The following is a 23,397-nucleotide window of genomic DNA, read 5'->3' on the forward strand; positions in this document are numbered from 1 at the left end:
AAGTCCCAAGGCTGAAAGGACCCAAGCCAGGAGCTGACCTCCTTACAGGGACAGCACTTCCAGAAACAGCCTGACTCTGGTGCAGGACAACAGAATTCGGCCACTAGACAACCTGAGAGCAGTGAGACGGGCCACAGGGTTAGAAGCAGCCAAGAGAATTTTCTATCCAACTCTTTTGGCCTGGGGAATAGCAGCTCCCCATGTTCCTAGAATCAGCCCTCTTGGAGCTTCACCCATGAGAAGCTCTGATTGCCCCCCCCAGAGTTCCAAGTGGAACCTCTTGCATCTTGTTTTTTCAACTCTTCAGAAACATTCTAGATTTAGATGGACTGAATCCCAACCTCCACACTCTGATTATCCTTTGGCCAAACACTTAGGGATCCCAGTGTAACAGATGACGACTCACTCACAAGCTTTCAAATTCTCTTTATTAAAAATCTTTTTTTGTTTTTCCTTTTGTAAAAACAAACACTTGAGGTCAATTATACAGATCAGGAAAAGTGACGATTAATTGGACACACTCAACAAATTCCAATACTTTACAAGTTCAAACTTAAATCAACTAATGGTTTTCTTTTTCTCACAAGCTCAATAATCAAACTCTGGTCCAGTTCAAGTATAATCTAACAGATCACAGCCTCAGACTGTCAAGAGAAACCTTGATACTAATGGCTGCTGCTCACACCAAGTGTACCAAATTCTTCGGGAATACGCTGCGGATATACTTTATTTCAGGTGTTTACAATAAAAAGTACACAGGCCTTTTGTTATATTAATGCAGGGGACGAGTAAATGTGCCGCTCAAGACAGCAGCTGCTGTTGAACAACCTTTCCAGGGAGACATTTTGAAATGGTTAACAAACACTGAAGAAAAGCTTTAAAAAAAAAAAATCAATATTTTCCTGGTTGCTTTCAATACTGCATTGTGTATGACACACGTACAAATAAAAAGTGCAAATTATAGAGTGGGTGAAACTATGCCAATGGAATTGTATAAAAATAAATAAAAATAAATATATATATACACACAAATATAGGACCTTGGATGACTTTTTAAATTAATTTTAAAATGTTCTTATTAAACTCAAAGAGCTTCTTCTCTCTCCTTCCCAGGGCTGTTCTCCAGCTTTAAAATATAGGGAAGTTCGATCTATCAGTAAGAGCGCCATTAAATTACTAGGGAATATGGCTGTTTGAACAGACATCCAAGTTTCCATGGAAACACTGCTTGGTAGGGGGGTGGTGAGCTGGTGGGGTCAGCTTCCACTATGCTGGGAGAAAAGACTGCCAGCTTCTCTAAAAATGCAGTTTTAGGCTTTAGGTTTTTCCCAGCAAGGTTCAGAGAGTTGGCCCCTGACTTCCCACCAGTGGGAAGAAAGACATAGGGTGAAAGTTTCCGAGAAATGGGGGAAGCCGGTTTCTAGAATACCAGGTAAAAACCAGAGAAGGCAGCCAGGGGAACAGGTCTGGGCTGAGTCACTGTTTTCAAACTCTACTCTCTTTGAGACACTCACCTTTCTGAGGCCCACAGCTGCCTGATGCCAAGTTCAGATTTCCCACTGCCTGCAGCCTCCCTCTACACCTGTTCAAGCTGGTCTGTTTGAAGCTTGCCTGAACTCCTCTCTCTCACAGGTCCCCAGCGGTTCTCTCCTTGCAGATGCCACCTGCCCCCAGGTTTACACATGATCCTTGTGTTCTATTTTCCCTTCCTTTCTGAGGCTTAATTTTCTCACTGATCAGATGTCAGTGTGGAACTTAAATAATCCATCTCTCTACCTACTGCTTTTAGTGCAGAGGACAGAAAACAGAATATACAGTATAGTCTTATCTACCATTAAAAGAAAAAAAAAGCAAAACAGTAAAATAAAACAAGCAATCTTGTCCTAGCCTACCTATTTGTGGTCAGGAATAGAACTAACAGGAACCCTCTTCTAGGAGCTGCCTCCGGGCAAGTGTCTCACTTGAGGAAGCAGCCCCAGGCTCCCTTCTGACCTTCTCAAGGGTTTCTCCAGGACTCAATTGAGCCTCATTTTCCCCAGCACCTTTTCCCAAACCCTCCCAATGAACCTCAGCCTAGACTCCCGCAGCCTGTCCTGTCCAAGAACCTGAAGGCATAGACCTTCAGTACCCACAGCCCGATGGGAAGGAGCTCTGCGCCTCGTAACATTTAATATCAAAGTCTGCACATGGGGTAAACTCTGAGAGGCCTTTGGCCTTCTGCCCAATTGGAAAGGGTACCTGGCAACCCTCAATGCTCCTTGGTCCTGCAGCCTTCCCTCTCCTTAGCTGCCCCCGCCTCTAAGAGACCATTTAAAAACCATCCCACTGTGAGGCTGCTGGTACCCAGTGTGCAGGCACCAAAGGACGAGTCAAGGATGGATGCCTCTTCCTTGTTTTGGTGTCTCTCAAGCCAACCATGCATGTCTGCGAGGCCAGTCTTCAACAGAAGTCTTGACCTTCTAATGTTTTAGCTGGAGGGGGAAGATGCTTCTGTTTTCATTTTTATTTAAAGTGAATCTAGACCAGACTCAATATCCAGAGAAGAACAAACCCTGGCATCTCCTGAAATCAACAGGAGGGAAATGATCAGAGCTTCCAAAATAAAGGGCTCTTTCCCTCCTTAAATTTTAAGGCTTGAATCTGGTGGGCTTCTAGAACAATGGAGAGGACAAAAGAGTTATGAAAATCAGGGCTTTTCAAAAAGGTGGTTGAGCTGGAGGAGCTCCCAGCTTCTGCCTGCTGGTGGTCCAAGGCTTCCCCACTCCAGGACTGTAGGATCCAACTCAGCTCCCCCACCCCACACACACAGGATGCCAAGCAGAGACATGGTTCTCGACCCAGGAGTCTCCATGAAATTTTTTTTTTTTTGAGGACTCAGCCTGGCTTGACCTATCCTATCCCACCAAGAATTGGAACACTGTGAAAATCCCTGAGAAGTTGGATTTTATCGGCACAGAAGGAGGGAGTGAGAGATGGAGAGGAAGAGAGACAAGCAAATTGAAAAACTGTTTGAAGGAAACACGAGTCACTGGACACGCCGGGGTGAAGGCTCCGAGCGGGAGGCGCTCCGGGCCTTTCGTGAGTCTCTGCAGACCGACTCAGGCACCGCCGTGGGCTCCCTGGTCTTCCTTCCTCTCTGGCAGGAAGGCCCCACTTCTCAGGCCCTCCTCTCCCCCTTCAAGCAGCGGTGTCAGAGCTTCTTCCTTTCAAAGTTTGGCACGATTCCGCTGTCCTGGGGCCGTGGGCTGCCCGCCCTCTCCGTCTCTTTCAGGCCCTCCTCGGCCAGCTGGGACAAGTACTTCTGTGGTGTAAAGAGGGGCAGAGTGGGGAGGGAGAAAGACAGTGGTGAGCCGAGGGGAGAGGAAGGGGCTGTGTGCCTGGCCCCCCTCTCCTCTCCTCTTGCCCCCCTGGGGTGGGACCCCTCTTCTCCCTCCCCAGATCCTTCCAGGGCCCCGGGACCCAGGCTGAGTGATGAGCTCCACCCTCTTTGTGTTAGTTTACAAATGATTCCTGGAGAAATGTAGGGAAGTGCAGATCCTAACAGCAAACACATCCATAGCCCTTATCCCAGATCCAGCGCTAACTGCTTTTCTTCTATAAACTCATTTAATCCTCACAACAACTCTACTCATTGTCCAGAATGAGCCCTAGGATCCAGGCAGCACGTCTACATGTAAAAGGCAGAGGAAAGAGAGGGAGGCTGGAAGGGCAAGGAGGGGAGCAGCTCTGTCCCATACCTACTGTGAAAGAAAAAATGCATCCCGACATCTGAGACTCCGCAGACAGGCTGGGGGAGCCGCCTGTACCCCACCTCAGGGCACCCATGTTCCCATTGGCTCCCCAAGTCCAACTCGGTGAGCCTGTCAGGCTGCTCCTGAGGTTCTGGATTCAATGCGGTGAGAGAACCAGAAGATGCCCTAGGCCCCAGGTGGATGTCCTCTGATGGCTGAGGCAGCCCAGGGGAGTGCAAGGAGTGCTGGATTAAGAATCAGCAGGGTTGAGTCCCCCACAACGGTCAAGTGTGTGGGCTTTGCCATCACATGACCTGGGTTCAAAGGCTGGCTCTCAGCCGGCAAGTTCCTCAATATCTTTGGCATCTGTTAAGTATGAGTAATACAGTAACCACTGCACAAGGTTGCTGCGACATCCCAGAGAGGTACCATAAAGCATCAAACATAGAGACTGGCATGGAATAAACACCTAGCAATGTCATAGGCATGAACCATCAATTACTCAATCGCTATCCTATTCCTGGACATTCAGGCTGTTTCCAAAAATGTTGGCAATAAGTTATACATTTATTATAATATTAACTGCAATAAGTGTCCTTGTACATATTTAGATATTGGTGAATTTATTTCTGTAGGTTAGATTTCTGTAAATGGGATGGTAGGATCCTAGGCTATATATATTGGGTTGGCCAAAAAGTCAATGCCGCCTTGATCGTAACTGGCACTGACTGTCTGATTCTGTGAAAGTCACTCATCTTCTAGCCTCAGACCCTAAACTGTTGAATGGAAGGATGATATCTTCCTCCTTCTTCATCCAGGGGTGAATCTGAGGGTCAGACCCGATGATGTGGGAGAGGTGATGGAGTCGACCTGGTGTCTCTAGGAGAGCCTGGTTGGCTTTGAGAGGTGGGTGAGACTGATGGAGAGAGGCAGACCGTGGATTCCAGGGGATCAGGCTGCTGATGGAGGACTGGGTTGCTCCTCCACCTCGTCTCACGGAAGGCAAGTGGGTGGGTGTGTCGGGTATCGGACCTGGGGCTGAGCGTGCGTCTAGTTTTCCCACCTAGCACCTACTCCACTTGCTGTTTTGACCACCTGCTGTGGCTTCTCTCAGAGCACGAGAGAACAGCAGGACTGCAGACAGAAAATGAAGATTCCTACCACCCCATCGCCAGGAGCAACCCCGGCCCCCGCCTCACAGCCTCACGGGTGCTAGAATTACAAGCTGCCTGACAGGTGTTAGCCAGCACCGGCCACTCCCGTCTGAATTCTTCCCTTTTCGCACATGTAACATGGAGTGGGGGCGGGATGGGTGCATCTGTGTGGACAGAGACAGTCTGTCAAGGCCACTGGCAGAAACCCTATCTGGGACACCTGTGATTGAGGCTCCCAGCTCCCCGACAGGTGCACCGCGGAAAGCTGAACTGCAGTTGGCGGGTGTAAGGGACTTAGCCAGCGTCTGGACCTGACAGGTCTGGGACCACAGGAGTGGCTGTGGCCTGCTACAGGGAGGCGAGTCTGCCTGGGGGTTTGGCCCAGAGGCCCAAAACTCAGTGAAGTCTGTTGCCCTGCAAAAAGCAGAGGGTTTAGAATTCAAGGACCTGGGAGTCTGCATTCTTCCAACCTTCCTGGGTGACCCTGAGCTGTGTGTCTCCTTGAGGGTTATGCAGTCCAGCCGAGAAGACTGGATGAGAAGGTTCTCATGTTGAGGTATCATAATCTGCTGGAAAGACTTTAAAATGCAGACTCCCGGGCCCCACGCTAGAGACAATGAATAAGCAAATATAGGGTAGGTCTAGGAAGCCACATTTTAAAAAGATTCCAACTGAAGACCAGGGTTTGGGAAAATCAGGATGATCTTCAAGACCCACATATGTTTTTTCCCCACATATGAACAGTTCTGAAATTGAGATGTATTTTCCAGTTGATGGAGCCTCACCATTTAATCTGTAGCATTTTTTTTCATGTTGGTACCAAAAAATAGTGTTGTGTCTTACAACTGATGGCACCTTAGATTGGATGAAATACGGTATATAGAATATTTTTTATATGTCACAGTTAATATACAAAGAAACACACTTATTTTTTGCTTATCTACTACTCTAGAATGGAAGGTCCATGAGGGCAGGGGTTATTATCTGCTTTTTTTGTTGTTGTATCCCCAGTGTCTAGTCCCAGATGCTACGTCTTTAATAACAGCTGCAGTATGAACAGACATTTCAGTAGAACATAACAGTGACTTTTATTCTAGTCAAACATGGATACTAGCACAGGAGAAGAGAAACAGAAATATCTGTATCTGAAATGTCCAGGTCTTGTGAAAAGGGATCAGCTCCAACCATGGGCTAGGTGAATACTAAAAAGTCATTCAGTCTAGAGGGAGAGCCAGTTGCCAAAAATATCCAACCCAAATAGAATGTTTTGTATTAACGTGGAGACAGATGCTCTGAGAGCATAAGGCAGGCAGCCACCATGTGGAGAAGTCTGGTGGAATCAGGATTCAGACCACAGAATGAGTTTTCCATGTGATGGAAGGAGATATAACCTCCCAGAACCTTAGCCCAGGGATTGCCCCTCCTGGGCGCTAGGCAAGGAAGACCAACGGTTACCTGTAAGTTCCGGTAATGGACGGCACTGCGGCAGTGAGTCATCTTCGCCATCTCTTCACTCGTGTAGAACAGCCCACACAGCTTGCAATAAAAGCCGGTCCTGGGCACCACGAACTCAACCCCTGCAGAAGGATTGGGGGACGGACAGGTAGGCAGTTTAGGAAGGTGGAGGGAGGCCCCTGGGGTCCAGACAGCAGTCAGGGTGAAACAGGAGCAACGCGATCCAGCCCTGGCTTGCTATTGGCTTAGGCTGGTTACCCAACTTCTCCAAGCCTCATTTTCCTCATTTACAAAACTGGCACGAAGGAAACAGCATCAGCTTCATTCACAGGCAGCGTGATGAAGTGTGATGGAGTGCTGGGAAATCACATGCTTTGCAACTGCCTTCCAGAAGTAGGTTCAGGCTCTACTAACATCAGTCTGCTTCCTGGGAAAGGAGGAGTAAGGAGGTTTCTTACATTTCACTGGGTGGATTTCCTTTCTCCATACTGTACGTCTCTCTGCAGCTGCTGTGGCCAAGACTCTGGAAGAACACTCATTTTTGTTTGCTTATTTTACAATTATGTTCACTAAAAAGAATTTTTTAAAGATAAAAGTGAGGAAAAATCACTCGGAGTCATTCCAATCAAAATATTTTCTTCTACACTATCTATATATAGAGCCCTTTGTGGGGTGGAAGAGGACATTTTTAATGACACCCTAAGTATAATTCTGTTTCCTCCCTTTTTCATGTGATGAGCTATCATAAACATTTTTCCGTCTTCCTCCAGTCTTAAATCTTAGCCATTCGTTAGCAGCATTTTATTTATGATGTGTTAAATAGAAGTTCCAGAATTTGGGGAGTTCCTTTGATTCCGAGGAAAGGAAACAGTGGGCCAACAGCCAGAGAAATGACGGCATCACAGCCCAGAGGATTCATCTTTGAAGGGGGACAGTGGTTGCTCCAGCCTACACCATGGTGTTTTGGGGTCACAGTTGTCCTCTTGAGGACACAGCAGAGTGGAGAGCCCAGGTCTGAGAAGGTGCTAAGACCAGAGGCTAAGAATCTGTGTAGCTTGGGGAGAGCTGGCTGAATATCTCCTGGGCCTTCTGACTGAGGCACCAGCTAGAAAGCAGGGCTGAGGGCCGCGGAGATCAGGACACGCTGTGGAGCTAAAGGAGCGGGGCTGGCCACTCGGGACACACAGACGCGCCACTCCCGGCCCTGCGCGCTCTCAGGCTGAGGCTGCTGGGTACTGACCCTTCCGCTGTGCTTTGGTGCTGCCCATATGGTGAGCTCTGCTGCGGATGGAGGGATGGTCAGAGAGCTGGCTCCAGTGGGTGTCAGGGACAGTGGAGCTGGGAGCCACACACGAGGCCAGGGCAGCCTCTTACAGAGAGGGGGACAGGCCAGGTCTCCGCCAAGGCCCTGCGTGTGACCACAAGCCCAGGCCTTCCTTCACTTTCCTTATTCTGCCTCTAGAGACAGGGCTAATCACACAGGAGACCCTGTCATAGAGGAGCAGCTTAGACTTCTAATTAAAACCTTTCCCCCAACACTCACCCCGCCCCTCCTCCCGCCTCATTTCACAAAAGCCACTTATCAGCCTGGAAGGACGGGCCTGGAGGAAGGAGGGAGCCTGGGAGGCCTGCCTGCGGCCTGCCTTGACGGATGGCTCCTCTGTGTGTGTGTGTGTGTGTGTGCGTGTTGGTGGTGGGGAGTGGACTGGCTGGCCGGTTCTAACTGCCACGTAGCAAGCCTGCCTGCCGTGCCCTCAGCAATCTCCAGTGAGGTCCTTGGGTGAGGGGCCCAGTTGCCCTGCAGGAGGCCTAGTGGCCTCCCAACCTCACTGCAAAGGATGTGAACGGGCTGGCTTTGCCTGTGGGTGGCCGTCCCGCCCCTCCACCTCCCCCAGGCCCTGGCTCCTGGCTGCTGCTAGCAAACAGAGCATGAAGCAAGGCCCGCCTTTCTACTCTGTGCCTGCGAAATACTTCTCCCTTTTGCTGCTGCTCCACAGGGAGCAGAGGCCCCCACTGGACAAGAGAAGAGCAACCAGAAAAGGGGAAGCACCCCCCACCCCCGAGGCACAGACGCAGGCAGGGGATCAGAGCCTCTCCCTGAGTCCAGACCTCGTAGGGACGGCCAACTGGGTAAAACCAAGAAAGAAGCCTTGCGTTTTCTGTGCAGATCCCACGAGGCCTCCAGAATCCGCCATGTTTCCGAAGAGGCCTTCAAAGCTCTGTCCTGGGTGCCCCCAAAAGGGTTGCAGCTGCCTCAGAAGACACAGAACGTGAAGCAGACCTGAGCTGGCAGCTGTGGCCCATTTCAGCCCCAGCAGTGGGCATGGCTACCATCTGTAGTGTTTGGGGTGAGATTTCACTTGAACAAAGGCTTCTACTGCCAAAAAACAAAAAAGTTGGAAGCCACAGTATACTGGAGAGAAAACAGAATTTGGAGTCAGACCTAGCTCTTTGACTCACACTGTGTGACCTCAGGTATGTGTGCTAACCTCTCTGAGATCAGTTTCCTTGTCTGTGAAACAGGAATACTAATACAATAAATTGTGTAATGGGGAAGCACATGTCATTTTGCCTAGGGCTCAACAAACATTAGTTCTTTATTAAACTGTTTATCAAAAAACAATAGCAGACATGTGTGAGGCTTTTCTCCGCAGAAGCCTTCTGGCCCTCCAGCCTTTCACCAGAGCTGCCTGGAGAACCCGGGCTCCACGGCTGGGCAGCAGCTCTCTTCAAGGCCCCCACCGGCCTCCAGGGCTACTCAGGCAGTACCAAGTGGTCAGAGATAGTGTTGAGGAGGGAGAAGCTGGGGCAAAATCCCCAAACGCCTGGGAACTCACCCTTGAGTAACCAGAAGTTGCCCGGGCACTTAGAATGCCAACACAGCCTCAGGACACCTCTGGAACGTGAGGGCCCGGGGAAGCACAGCGTGAAGAAAACACAGCCCCGGACCCAGAGAGTTCTGTAGCAACCTGGTCCTCCCATTTTTCAGCCTCTATTAAGTACCGTAATTAAAGTAACATCTGCCTTCTAATAATAGCTCCTGCCATGGGTAATTACAGCCCTGTCATCCCAGCACAGCCTGTGATGGGTGGAGAGGGGGAGCTTGCGTTTTGTAGGCTTCCCTTTGGTTCTGGGAGGAGCTCAAGGCCTTGGCAGGCTCACGCTGTCTGGGGTCCCCCAGAGCTGGCTTGAACCCACGGAGCTGCCCTTCCCTACCCCCGTGCCCAGCCCAACCCCTAAGCAGCAGGACTTTGCCTCACCTCTCCTCCTCATTCTACCTCCCTGTGCTCCACAGGGACCAAGCCTGAGCTGTCCCCACTCCCTAGAAAGTCTCTTTGCAGTAGTGATAAACCATGGAGGGTGACGGGTTATGCACCCCCAGTGAGAGAAAGCAGAGTAGGTCTCAAAAATTATTCCATAAATGAATAATGATTTCCCTGGTGGCTCAGACAGTAAAGAATCTGCCTGCAATGCAGGATACCCGGGTTCAATCCCTGGGTCAGGAAGATTCCCTGCAGAAGGGAATGGCTAACCACTCCAGTATTCTTGCCTGGAGAATCCCATGGACAGAGGAGCCTGGCGGGCTACAGTCCATGGGGTCGCAAAGTCAGACGTGACTGAGTGACTTTGAGAGAGAGAGAGAAAGAAACAAATAATAACAATAGACAACTCATAATAAGTACCTCCTACTGCAAGAGACTGAGACCTTACAAGTACTCATTCATCTAATCCTCAGAATAACCCTACATGGTAGGTGACTACTACCATCCCGGATTTATAGATGAAGAAAGCCAGGGAGAGAGAGGGAGAGAGAGGTTAAATCAGCAGCTCTTTGTCCCCCAGCCAGCTGGGATTTGAACCCAGGGAGTCAGATTCCACACTCTGTGCTCTTAACCACTGCACCAAAATTGCCTTTCCTTCCACTGTGCTGCCTGAATGGCAGGGCAGCCAGGTCTCCAATAAGGATTCTCTCAGTTCTGACCTGAGTCTACTGTGTACTTTCGGGCAATAAGGGGCTTCCTTGGTGGTTCAGCGGTAAAGAACCCACCTGCCAATGCAGGAGAGTTAGGTTAGATCCCTGGGTCAGGAAGATCCCCTGGAGAAGGTAATGGCAACCCACTCCAATATTCTTGCCTGGGAAATCCCATGGACAGGGGAGCCTGGCGGGCCATAGTCCATGGGGTCACAAAAGAATCAGACATGACTTAGCAACTAAAACACAAAAACAACACTGGTAATAAGTCTCTGGGCTTCAGTTTCCTTACCTGGAAAATGCAGAAAAGTATCATATGGCCCTCACCTCCACTGAGATTAAAGAAACAACAGGTCTCAAAGCCAATCGGAGACTATCATCAAGCATAAAAGTACAGTCTGTAATAGCCCCAAACCAGAAAAACCCAAATGCTCATCAACAGCTGAATGAATAAACAAAATGTGATCTACCCAAACCACAGTGCAATACTCAACAATAGACAGAAACCAATTATCCATACACCCAACAATTGGGATGAATCTCAGAATAACTGTTGAGTGAAATAAACCAGGCAACAAGAGTACATACTGTACAATTCCCTTTCTAGAAAATTCTAGAATGCAAACTAGTATTTTGTGACAGGAAGGAGGGCAGTGGCTACCTGGAGACTGGGGTTGGGAGGGAGGGGTAACGAAGGAGTATCAGGAAATACAGGGGCGATGAGTACGTTCACTGTCTTGCTTGCAGTGATGGCGCACAGGTGTATATGTGTCAAAATTCAGGTTTTATGTGTACTTCATTAACCTCAATCATACGGCCGTTTTAAAAAAAATAAAATGAGCTACCATTTTCCTCCAATTGGTTGGTAAAGATTAAAAACTGATAAGATCCAAAGCTGGCAAGGATGTGGAGAAACCGTACTCTCACGTGAGGTAGTGCTGAACACTGGTATAATCTTTCTGGAGGGCAATTTAGTGGCAATTTTGAAAATTTGAAATGCAAAGATACATGGACACGCCCCTCTCCCCTGGGCTAGCATGCCATCCAACAGAAACTGGCTCACGCCAAGGTGGCAGCACGTGCGGAAGGTGGCAGGGTGCACAGGCAGCGAGAGCACGGTGCTAGGAGGCAGGGGGCTGTTCATTAGCTCTGTAACCCTGCATCTCACCCTGAATCCCTGGTGGCTCAGTGGCAAAGAAACTGCCTGAAAGACAGGAGACATGGGTTCGATTCCTGGGTCGGGAAGATCCCCTGGAGGAGAAAATGGCAACCCACTCCAGTATTCTTGCCTGGGAAATCCCATGGACGGAGGGGCCTGGCAGGCTGCAGTCTGTGGGGGCACAAGAGTCAGACACGACGTAGCGACTAAACCACCACCATCTCATTTCTTACCTGTAAAAGAGGGCTGAAAATATTACCAACCCCATAGGTGTTTTCCAAGTTCAATGGTAAATGAAAAAAATAAAAAGTCTAACTTTTATAGCATTTAAATTAATAATTTAAAATTTTGATAAATAATGTTACTTTGTACTTTCTCACTTATATTAGTCTTTTATTCTTGGCTGCTTAACATTTCTAACATTGGATATCTTACTTAATTTTATATTACAATCCTTAGAAGTAAATATGTAAGAGAAAGCCATTATTGACTTTAAAGATGGGAAAACAGGAATAAGTTTGTGAAATAGTATACCTGACAGGAAAAACATTTCCTGATAAGAAAAACACGTCTCTTTGCTCTGGCTCCCAGGGCAGTGCCATTCAAATATATAATACTTTTGGAATGTAAGAATATATTCTGTAGAAATACGTGAAATGTTTGGTTACCGATCAGTGCTAAACTATGATGGAAATCATATTCTACCTAGTATTGTTGTCAATCTAATTTTTAATGGAAAAAAAATTAAAGATATTCTGAATGTTCACCAGTAGAGAGATGGATCGGTAATGTATGGTACAGCTTTTAAGATAAAATATTTGCAGTAGTTAAGAAGAATGCATTTGATATGAAGAGAGCTCTAAGATCCACTGTTAAGGTATAAAAGCAAACTGCATAACATTGTGTGTACAGTTTGATCTGTTTTTGTGGGAGAAAAACTATCCATGGGTATGACTGTGGCCACCTTTGGAGAGGGGGAGAGACTGGGGAGAAGAAGAGAAACAACATTTAATGTTTACTTTACATGGGTTATAAATTTGTTGTAAAAAATCTTTCACACTTTTTATAATAAAAATAAAAATAAGACATGAATTATAAAGTAGCAGAATTTATTCTTAATTTCTGCCTGTGTGTGTCATACAGAGTCCAAGTTCCTGGATGCCAAGAGACTTGTGTTCCCTTTCTCAGTACCCCTGTGCCCCGAGTGCCTCACGCAGTGCCACAATATCCGGGAAGGGCTGCTGACTGTCTGGCACCTTTGTCCTGAAAGGCAGCCTTTGCAAGTATTTTCCAGAACCCAGGGCCTTCTTGCAATCATCTCAGTTCATTCTAAGGTCAGTACCTATTTCCTTTTTTTTTTTTTTAATTTTTGTCCTGGGGCATGCTGGATGCTATGTAGTAAACTCCTTTTTTTTTTTTTTAAAAAAAAAAAGGAAGTTTGCTCTTTGCATCTGACTAAATGGCACACTGGAGGACAGAAAAAAATAAGGGATTTTTATACAGCAGATGAAAAGGAAAAAAGAAAACTTGATGGAAAGTGTGAGCCTCATGCTGACTAGCTCCTTTGGGGCTCATCGTTGTTAATGAAGGACCTGCCATGCTGCGCTTAGTCGCGTCATGGGCTATCGTGCCATGCTTCTCTGTCCATGGGGATTCTCCAGGTGAGAATACTGAAGTGGGCAGCCTATCCCTTCTCCAGGGGACCTTCCCAACCCAGGGATTGAACCCAAGTCTCCCACGTTGCAGGTGGATTCTTTACCAGCTGAGCTACCAACTCATAAATGCTGGAGAGGGTAGCCTGTCCCTTCTCCGGGGGAACCTCCCGACCTAGGAATTGAACTGGGGTCTCCTGCGTTGTAGGTGGATTTTTACCAGCTGAGCTCCCAAGGAAGCTGAAGGACCTGCTGTAAGTGGAAAAAAAATTCCTGGTTATGACTTGTCTGAGGACATGCAGTCACCAACATGGGAAGGACAGGGACCCAGGGACCCCTTTATCCACTACAGAGTGCGTTCTCAGTTGCTCAGTCATGTCCAACTCTTTATAACCATATGGACTGTCCGTGGGATTTTTCTGTCAAGAATACTGGAGTGGGTTGCCATTTCCTCCTCCAGGGGATCTTCCTGATCTAGAGATTGAACCCACGTCTCCTGCATTTCCTGCATTGGCTGGTGGATTCTTTTACCTGTGAGCCACCTGGGAAGCCCCTAAATACAGTCTATTCAGTATCATTGCCTCAGAGAAGCTAGTCCCTCAAAGAGGGAAAAAAAAAAAGCAGCGTTGTTTGGAGAAGTGCTGGGGCCAGGAGGGCATTTCTGTTGACTCTGTGGCGGCTGGTGGGCCGCCACTACCCGGGCTGAATAAGGGCTGTGCGGTTAGGAATGAAACATTTCCTGACAGGAAAAACAAGTCTCTTTGCTCTGGCTCCTAGGGCAGTGCCGTTCAAAGTCTGGCCCCATGAGCTATCTTGGTCTACTATGGGAGACTGAAATTGCAAGAAACTTTAAAGCTGCAGGTTAATCTGGGTGATTGCATCAGACATTAATACTACAACAAAATGACAAACAGCCTTCTCAAGCTCTTAAACATTATTACAGAACTATTGTCCCCTGGAACTGAATTCTCAGGAAGGACTGAGTATCTCACCCACCTAGAGGAATGCTAAGTTCACTGAACACATCCTCTGGTTCCCAGGAAGGCAAAGAAAGGGGCTGTTTTAGCTCCACTTCAGCGTCTTCAAGTGACCTCACGTCCAGAGATTTCATTTCCGAGTACCTGGAGTTTTCTGCAAAACATGAGCCGGGACAGAATACCAATGAACACAACCTGCCTCCAAGAATCCCTGAAATCCTGCTCCTTGCACTGTGTGATGGGAAATGGTCCTGGGGCTGCTTAATAACATGAGACTAGGGCCAGGGCTGCTAATTAGAACCAAAGTGCTAGAATAAAGAGCTTTTACGGCTGCCAAAAGAACGCCACACACAAGAAAACTAGGCGAATCTTGGCATGGGCTCTGTGGGGGATGGGCCTCTGATACCTTCGGTTGGAATGATCCACCCCCGTGCCCCCGACTCAGTATCACTCCATTTCTGCGGGCAGAAGAATCACTGAAGTGCAAAAATTGTGCTGACATCCACAGGAGCACCGAGGCGGGAAGAAGAGGCAATGCCATTCTCACCCCAAGCCTATTGAGCAGTGTTATTAAATATGAACTCCAAACACTGGGGAAGCCAATGAGCCATGAACACCAGTGCATGTCAAGACCTATACTGCAACACAGAGGAGGTTCAATCCGAGCAAGGTGAACGGCACTCGCTCCTCCTTTATTCTTGCCTTCTCTAGACACAGCCCAGGCCTCAGCATTGCTCTAGCAACAAGGCAGCTCACAGCAGAGTTTCCATGGAGGCTCAGATCCATACAGGTGAAAAAGAGCTCAGGTCAGCTTGACATGGAGGGAAGCCCAGACCCCCCGCGCACCAACCAGTTTGTGCCAACTACAGAGCACTGAGCTGAAATATTTATTTTTAAGCCCTTCCTCTCTATTTTCTGCCTTGGACTCTTATCCCCACACTTCCTTCAAACTCTGGAATGCCACAGGCTTTCTGCAAAATGAATTTCTAGCTATTTTCACTGGGAGAACATGGAGGGCCACACCTCCCCCCTTCCCCCCACAGCTCTTGCTGGATCTTAGTTTCCACTTGGCAGAGAGGACCGGGCTTAGCCTATTTTAAACTCTGTCTTCATGATGTCATAGTGCCAGGCACAGACACAACATCACCTCCAATGGAGGTGGAGGAGATCCCGAGATAAGTCGGGTTTCACCATCAGATCCTGGAGAAAAGTGGGTCTGAGATGGTGAGAAGGGAAACCAGCCAGGCCCTTTTGTGAGCCCATTGTTCTGCCCTCTGCCCATTCCTTTCTCTCCTTTCTTGCCCTCAGAAGCTCTGCGCCCTCACTCAGGCCTCACAGAAGTAACTGCCTGGGTGGTCCTCTGTGGCTCAGGCAGGAAAGGCTGCTTGCTGATCCCCAGGAACCAAAGCGCCTTTGATAACCCCAAACACTTGCTAATTTAGTTGTCGGAGTTCATCTGGGCTCCTGTCAAGGCAAAGAAGTACGTCCCATCTGAGTCTGCTTTTCAGAAAATGTGTGGTCTCCTACCCAACGTCCCCTACCTAAAAGCTAAGAGCTAACCACTGCCTCAAAGCTCTAGCAGTTTAACCAGGCTTTTCAGCTTGCCTCCTGCACCAGCTTTCACGCCGGCTGAACCCTGACTTGTGTTAGTTCCAGCCTGCACTTGCTCACACACTGCTCCAGGGAAGCAGTGGTCGGATCAACCCAACCACACAGAAAAAGGGAGGAAAAAGGGAGGTAGTTACCCGGGGTCGACGCTCCTTGGCAAGCCTGGCTTTGGAGGTCGGTTTCAGTGGGGGGGCCGGCTTTCTCCTCCAGGGTGCTGTCTTCACCAGCCCCATCTTCGGGGGTCCCCCTGGCCTTGCAGTCATCGAGAAACGGGCCGGGCTGCCAGGCCCTCTCCTCTGCTGGCTTGGGGGAAGACATTTGCAGAAGTGGAGGGGCCTGACGAACATCTGAGCTCTCTCCTCCCTTTGCGGGCTTCTCGTAGCAATCTGAGCCCTCCAGGGAGAGGCCTGTCTCGCATTCAGCTGGCTTCCGCTCAGCATCCAGATTTAGGCCAGGCATCTCCACGTCCATGTCACTGGGACAGCCCATGGAAGCAGAAGGCAGTTCTTCGGGTGACTTGAGGCTGATTTCCGCAGCCCCATTCCCGATGGTCTTGACTCCCTCCTTGGCGAAGCCTTTGGTAAAGTCCAGGTCTAAGGCAGTTGTCACACAGGGACATACTTCTGAACAGATTTTGTCCTTCTGGTCTATGGGCACAATCTCCTCTAGTTCTGGGATGTCTGGTTCCATGATAAAATCTTCTTCCTCCCCTACCTCATCCACTGTCACCAGCTCCTCCATGTTCGTGGGGTACCAGCTCTCACCCTCAGCCTCACTTCCACTCTCCGAATCCTGCTCCTGAATAAAAATGCAGATGGAGGTCAGAGGGTGGCTGAGACCTGGTTCTTAGTATCTAACCAGAAGAGGGTGCAAATCTTGACCACAGGACCCCTCAAACCGAAAGATGCTGTGCAATCTTACTGCCACCTGGGTAATTAGGAGCTGTAAACCATTCAATCTCTCATCATTGATTTATCCCTAGGATGAGCCTCAAAATAACACAGGAGTTGGAGTAAGCCCTTAATGTTTAACCTACCAAGTGGCACAAAGAATCTCAACTCCTGGTACATAACAGGTATTCAATAAAAAGATTGGGGTTTTTTGTTTGTTTTGTTTTCAGCTGTGGGTAGCTTACATTTTTACTTGGTATTATGGCTTAGAGGTGCTTCTGCATCATAGAATCTACATCTCTACCATAACTGTTAATGCCCATGTAGGATTCCAGTCAAAGTTATTTAGCCTACTTCCTATTGTGAAGCACTCTATGGTGGTGCTTAGCCGCTCAGTTGTGTCTGACTCTTTGTGATGCCATGGACTATAGCCGATGGGATTCTCCAGGCAATAATACTGGGGTGGGTAGCCATTCCCTTCTCCAGAGGATCTTTCTGACCCAGGGATCAAACCCTGGGTCCCCTGCATTGCAGACAGATTCTTTAACCTCTGAGCCATGCTCCACATACTTCCTATTAATGGATAATCATCTCTGCTCATCTTTTTATGATTAATTTCTAGAAACTTTATTTTTTTAAGTTTTGAGATAGCTTTTGAATGAATGAGTAAGTTATAAGCTCTAAACGCATCAACTTGCTTGCAGGGCATCACTAAATGTAATTGCAGCGAAGCCCTTACAAGGTCCCCCCTAAACACCCTCTCCCAGCAAGGGTACAGCCCTCCACAGCCACAGTTCACACTTGGCTCCTCCCGAGACTTTCCCCTCATGTCCCCAGCAGCCCAGGGGCCCGGCAGCCAGATTTAGGAGATCAGCTTCCAGCCAGTGATACTCATCTCCCTGCCTCTTCTGACTGGAAAGGCATGAAGCTGGCCACGCTCCAAGGACATTTCTTTCTGCTGTGGCAGCCCCAGCCCTGTGACTGGGTTTTTCATTTTAATTAAGTAAAGTAATCTTTACAAGCACAGTAGATGTTTGGTTAATCCAAGCATCAGAGGCTACTGAGGTCAGGGTCCCAGCCTGAGTACCCAAAGCCCCCTTCTGCCTGCAGCCCTTCCCCAGGACCTGCCTATTTTGGGAGTCTGGCTCTGTAGCCTGGAGTCTTTCGCAGGCACATGCTTTCTCTTATGAGCACAGCCAAGTTACTGAAGATGGAGACAGAGCCCAGGCAGGTGGTAAAGATCTCTTCAATAAAGACTGTGCAAAGATCGCAGGTGAAGCCGTTGCTCCAGACAGTGCTGGCTTCATTCATGGATCCACTGCTGCGGTCTCAGACACATGCCATGCCGCAAGCAGGTCATCCCCAGGCAGCACTGGAAGCCCTATGACTTGAGGAGGCCTGTGACTTGGGGTCCCAGAGCCGTTGTGCCGGTGCGGCTACACTGCCAGCATCTGGCACAAACTTTACCTTCCTCGCTCTTCTGTTTTCTGTATCGGAGGATTCTGTTTCCTTCTCTTGTCTGCCCACTGATGGGGGATTCTCTTCCATGCTATCCTGTTCCTCTTTTCCAGCCTTAGCAAAGGAAGCACAGAACAAACCAAATCAATAGTGAACAGTGACAGAGGGCACACCAGGAGAAAAAGAACGTTACTGAGAACAGCTAATGATGCCAGATGCATGTCACACACATCACATCCTTTATCCTCACAAAATCCCTTGGAGGCAGGTGCTGTTATTGTCTTTTTACAGATGGGGACACTGAGGCTCAGAGAGGTTAAGTAACTTGCTCGAGGCACAGACAAATGGAGGCAGAGAGATGTTTCACTAATGTTTTCCCTGAGGACTTTAGGGAGACAGAAGTTCCTGGTAAACTGGATACTTTTTGCAGCCGTGATATCTGTAGACAGGGTGAACAAAGGGGAAAAGGGGAATCTGACCCTGGGGTTCATAACCATCATGGTGACGTCTACCAACAGATCTGTATTAAAAAATCACTTTCAGGCCACTTAGGGTTAGGAAGGGTGCTGTCATCCAATCAGGGCCCCGTCATCTCACTTTTGACTTATCTCCGTCCTAGAGTTATTGCCCCAGCTAGCAATCCTTTCCTACCTTCCTTCCTCCCATCCCTTCCCTCAGATTAAGTCCCTCATGCTAGCACTCATGTCTGGGATAGTGAACAACTGAAGCAGGTGTTTGCTTTGAGAATTAGGGTCTCTGATCTGCCTTTAAAACAGGGGTCAGCCAACTCCCATCCTCAAGCCAAATCTGACCCAGGGCTTCTTTTCTGTGCGGTCTGTGAACTAACAATGCTTCTCACGTCTCTAAACAGTTGCATGCTAAATGATGATACAAGTACCTACATAATATCCTCAATTTAGCCTACTTGCCCACATGGCCGAAAATAATTACTCTCTGTTTTTGTTTGTAGAAAAACGTTTGCCAACCCCCATTTTAGAAGCTTGCGGAGGATATTCTCCCATGACTTAAACTTTGGCCACCAAACCAATGAGTGTTCCCGGATGTTCTTGGGAGCAAGCTGCATTTTCTCGACAACTCTGGCTGAAGTTGGCTCAAAGTAAACCACTCTCACTCTGATTTCTTACGAGCAGACACGCCTCTCTTTGCTGACAAGGAGCCAGCCTGGCTGGGAGCTCAGGGCTGACGGGTTTAACTAGATATGACCGGACAGGGAAAGACAGTTGAAATCCTCAAGTCTTTGCTCTTTCCAGTGTTTGCAGCAGAATCTCTGCTCTAGCCTTCTGAGCTGACCTGAGCTCAAAGCAGCTCCAAATGCCTTTCCAGCCCTCAGAACCCAGAGCTTCTACCAACAGGGGGCCACTTTTCTTCATTTTCTGTCTTCCTGAATAAATTACCCACCGCCCTCCCTTGTCAAAATAAACAGCCCATACCCTTCCCAGGCAGTTCCTACAGCCACACATCCAAATCAACACAGTAAAGAGGCTCCCTCCAGTTCTAGCTGGGAGAGGCACGGACAACCTGGCCTCTGAAAACCCGCTTGCCAGAAGGACCCCCTGCCCTTCATCCCTGCAGGCAAAGGCGACACCGTGGTGCCTTTCAGGGCATCCCTAGACCTGGGACCACTTCCAGGTGACAGCAGCTTATGGGGAACAGACAAAGGCAACCAGTGTACTCGCGCCCCACCCCATCCCCACCCACCAGGTCAGGGAGCAAAGTATTAGGTCCTGACTATTGCAGGCAGCGCTGTCACCACAGGGCTGGGGTCACTGCTAAACCACCTACTAACTGGTCTCCCCCTTCTGCTCGGCAGCCTCCTCCCAAGTGTATTCTCCCCAAGGTCCTTGGGAATGATGATTCCAAAATGTAACAACAATTATATCGTGCCTGCACCTTCCTGTCTGAATGCTTCATTTCCTTCCCCTAGAACTTAGGATAAAGACAAAACCCCTCAACCTGCCTGTAAGGCTCTGCATAAGCAGTCCCTCGTTGACACATCGGCCTCACCTCCCACCGTTCTATCCCTGGCTCTCTCTGCTCCAGCAACACTGGTCTCTAGCCACAGGGCCTTTGCACATGATATTCCCTCTGTCTGTTCTCTTTCCTTTTGACCCAGTAAATACCCACCATTCCTTTCAGACTCAACAGGCACATCCTAACCCAGGAAAGCCTCTGGCTTGTTAAAGATACTGATAGCACTGCATCCTCCACCTCCTTAACACTTAACACTCATACCCATCTGTTCAATGAAGGGATTATTTGATGAGCATGTTTTTCAAGAGACCATGAGCTCCGTGCAATCAAGAGTCATTTTAGCTTTGACTCACAGCTGCAGCCCTAGTGCTAGGTGCTCCATGACTACGAGCATGGAGACTGGTAGGAGAGGGTGAAGTGAGTAACGAGTACACACCTGCCACCCAGCATGCGTGGCGCTCTCTCTAGGCTTTGAACTGAGCATGCGTTCTTTAGATATTTCTCTCTCCTGTGGATCATTTATACTGGGGGCCGTATTCTGGGGACCCCTGGGGCTCCATCTGACCTACAGACATGTTTCGTTTTACATAGTTTCTAAAACGTGGGAAATTGCATACCGATATCTGCATCTGGACTTTGGTCTTGCTCTAAGAAAAGGGAAATCAGACACAGGGTACGTATGCCTGTGTGGCAGCCATAGAGTGGACCTGTGACATGGCTGACCCAATATACAGGCATTTCCTCCCTGGTCCCCCACATTCCCAGTTCTTCTCTCTGGCTTCAGTCATGCTACCTGGTCTGTGTCACCAGTCTGATTTCCCTGCTCTAGGCATCTGGGTTTGTAAACCTGGGTGCCCCCGCCAGGAAAAGTGGACGAGAGCCTCTTTCCCATGCTGTCCTATTCACTGCCTGGTCTTCTTTCGTTTTCTTCTGGTCTCATGGTCAGGGCAGAGCCTCACGTCTGGCTGTGGCCTCCCACAAACACTGAGAAGTGCATACGATGGCTTTGTCAGCACGGGCACTCCCTTCAGACTCTCCCAGGGTTTCCCATGAGCACAATCTTGTTAAAAGTCTTACAGCAGCCTTGTGATCACACCCATTTCACAAACGAGAAAACTGAGGCCAAGAAGAACAGGGTGTGACCTAGTTCTCAGAAGCCAGGCTTCTGCCTCCAGAGTCTGGACTCAATCATTCATTCCTTTTACAAATACTTACTGAACGCCCACTCTGTGCCAAACCCTAATCCAGGAATTAGAGGGGACGGGCAGTGACACAAATTCCTGCCCTCACTGAGCTCACAAGGGGGTTGGGGTGGGGGAGGGCTGGGAGGGAGAGCAGACCCTATACAGAATAAAGACGTTAGGAGATAGATTGGAAGGAGACAGATGCCCCTAAGAAAAAGGAAGCAGGGAAGGATGAGAAGTGGGTTGGGATGTTGTGATTTTATGCGGTGACCAAGAATAAACTTTGGAGATTGTGACAATGAATAAAGACACAGGAGCCGAAGAGGGAGCCATGTGGACGTCAGCAGGGGAGGGGCTCCCAGGCAGGGGAATGCCCTGTGGTGGGCATTTGCGTATCATAAGAAAGGCAGGGACCCTGTCCTTAGCCTTCATCCCCCAAGTTCAGTTGCTGCCTGTTCTCTGGCTCCTGGGGCACCCCTGTAGACTCTAGGCTGTTCTCAAGATGGTCATGAGAGTTTAACATCAGTGGGTCACAAGGAGGACTGAAGTCCTGCAGCAGATGATGAGCTCTGGATGAGGCATTTGGATGGAAGGTGCCAGCCAACTGCTGAGTGTTTTTACTCCAATGGAAGGAAACACAATGTCTGGAGAAACACACCAAGCCCTGGGCACCCAGTATAATTTAGTGGGTGGTGGTGGCTTCTCCTTTACCACCTCTCATCAAAGCCCAACACTGGTGGATGCTTTTGGCAGGAGAAAGGACGGAGCAGACCAAAGGTCTAATCTACCCTGGCAGAGTGTGTGGGTGCAAACACCTCAGGGCCGCTCCACCCTGGACAAACAGACAAAATCCAACAGAAGGCCTCTGCATCAAGTCCTTGCCGAACTTCCAGTGAAGGCAGGAGGGTGCGGTGGGACTTGAAGCCAGATCACCTGAGTGTCATTCCAGTTCCATTTCCAACCATGTGTCCTTGAGCAACTAACTTAAGCTCTCTGGGCCTCAGCTGCCTCATCCACAGTAATAATAATATTATTACTAGTATTTCTTCGTAGGGTTGCTGCGAGGATTAAATGAGTTGAGATGACATGGTTAGCACAGCGCCTGGCACAGAGTACACATTCAGTAAGTATTTCATTCATTCCATAAATGTTCATTATCCTTATTAGTCTTCTCCCCTGGGACCTGCCTCTCCTTACCTGGGGGAAAGGGATTCCATCCTTACCTCATTCTCTGCTATCCTTTCTTTTCTGTCATCAGCTCCTTCCTGGTCTCGATCAGGTCTCTTGGCTCTGTTTTTCTCACTCTGTTTGGACTTGGTGCCCTTGGGCTCCAGTCCGTCTTCCCTGCGCGAGTCGTCGGTGTGGGGGTGCCTGCCTTCTCGCAGCCTGGCCTCATCTTTCTTCCTGGACCTCCCCGGGGCATCCTGCTGCAGCTTCAGGTACTTGTCCGATTTGCCCTTGGACTCTTTCCGGTGGTAGCCATCTTCTCGGCTTTTGTAGCCCGACGCGGAATGGAGCGGGTTGGGGGACCCAGACCTCGGGTGCTTTTCTCTGTAGCCCCTCCCCGCTTCCAGTCGCTCCTCTAACTCGGCTTTGTCTAGTTGCCGGGGGTAGTGCTTGCGATCATGCGCCCACGTGTCCGTCCTATCCCTCTTGTCCTCCCCGTTCTCCCTCCAAGACGCTGGGCCTCGCTCTTCCTCCCTCCTGGCATAGGGAGAGTGCTCCCAGGAGTCCCGGCCGTTGCCCCAGTCGGCCCGGGAGGGGCCCGGGGGGCTGTGAGAAGAGCTGCAGGAGGTGAAGCTCGGAGTGTGGGACCTCGGGGACAGCGACCGGCTCACTGGACTTCGAGATCGTGGCCTTTCTGGGCCGTACCTGTGAGGGGGTGGCAAAGGAGCCGCTTTAGAATCTGCAGCACCCACAGGTCCCCCCACCCCGGCCAGATACACCCCATCTCTGCAATAGAGCCACGGAGCACGTGACCCCACCCGGCCATGCGCTCTTACCACCACTGTGCAGAGCCCCCAGAGTGGTCCAGGAGCAAGCTCTGCCTCCCTCCGCCCTCAGGGAGGGATTTTCCCTGGGCGCAATGCTGGCTGCCCTCTGCTTCTTTCCTCATAATGCTCCTGGAGTGGGGATGAATAATTGGGCTGGTTTGGCTCAGCCA

General features: G+C 49.2%; 1 protein-coding gene across 1 annotated transcript in view; it reads right to left on the reverse strand.

Annotated features, from left to right (window-relative positions):
* Positions 410 to 23,397, reverse strand: part of RBM20 (RNA binding motif protein 20) — a 56,750-nt gene continuing 33,762 nt past the window's right edge. The window contains exons 9-14 of the mRNA XM_018041108.1: positions 22,457 to 23,105; positions 18,067 to 18,171; positions 15,847 to 16,507; positions 14,121 to 14,255; positions 6,341 to 6,462; positions 410 to 3,301 (exon numbers count right to left, since the gene is read on the reverse strand). Coding sequence (XP_017896597.1) covers positions 3,191 to 3,301; positions 6,341 to 6,462; positions 14,121 to 14,255; positions 15,847 to 16,507; positions 18,067 to 18,171; positions 22,457 to 23,105 — 1,783 coding nt within the window. The 3' untranslated portion in view covers positions 410 to 3,190. The remainder of the gene's footprint in view (positions 3,302 to 6,340; positions 6,463 to 14,120; positions 14,256 to 15,846; positions 16,508 to 18,066; positions 18,172 to 22,456; positions 23,106 to 23,397) is intronic.

The sequence above is a fragment of the Capra hircus genome, chromosome 26 (assembly GCF_001704415.2).
Source record: "Capra hircus breed San Clemente chromosome 26, ASM170441v1, whole genome shotgun sequence".
In the NCBI taxonomy this organism is placed as follows: Eukaryota; Metazoa; Chordata; class Mammalia; order Artiodactyla; family Bovidae; genus Capra; species Capra hircus.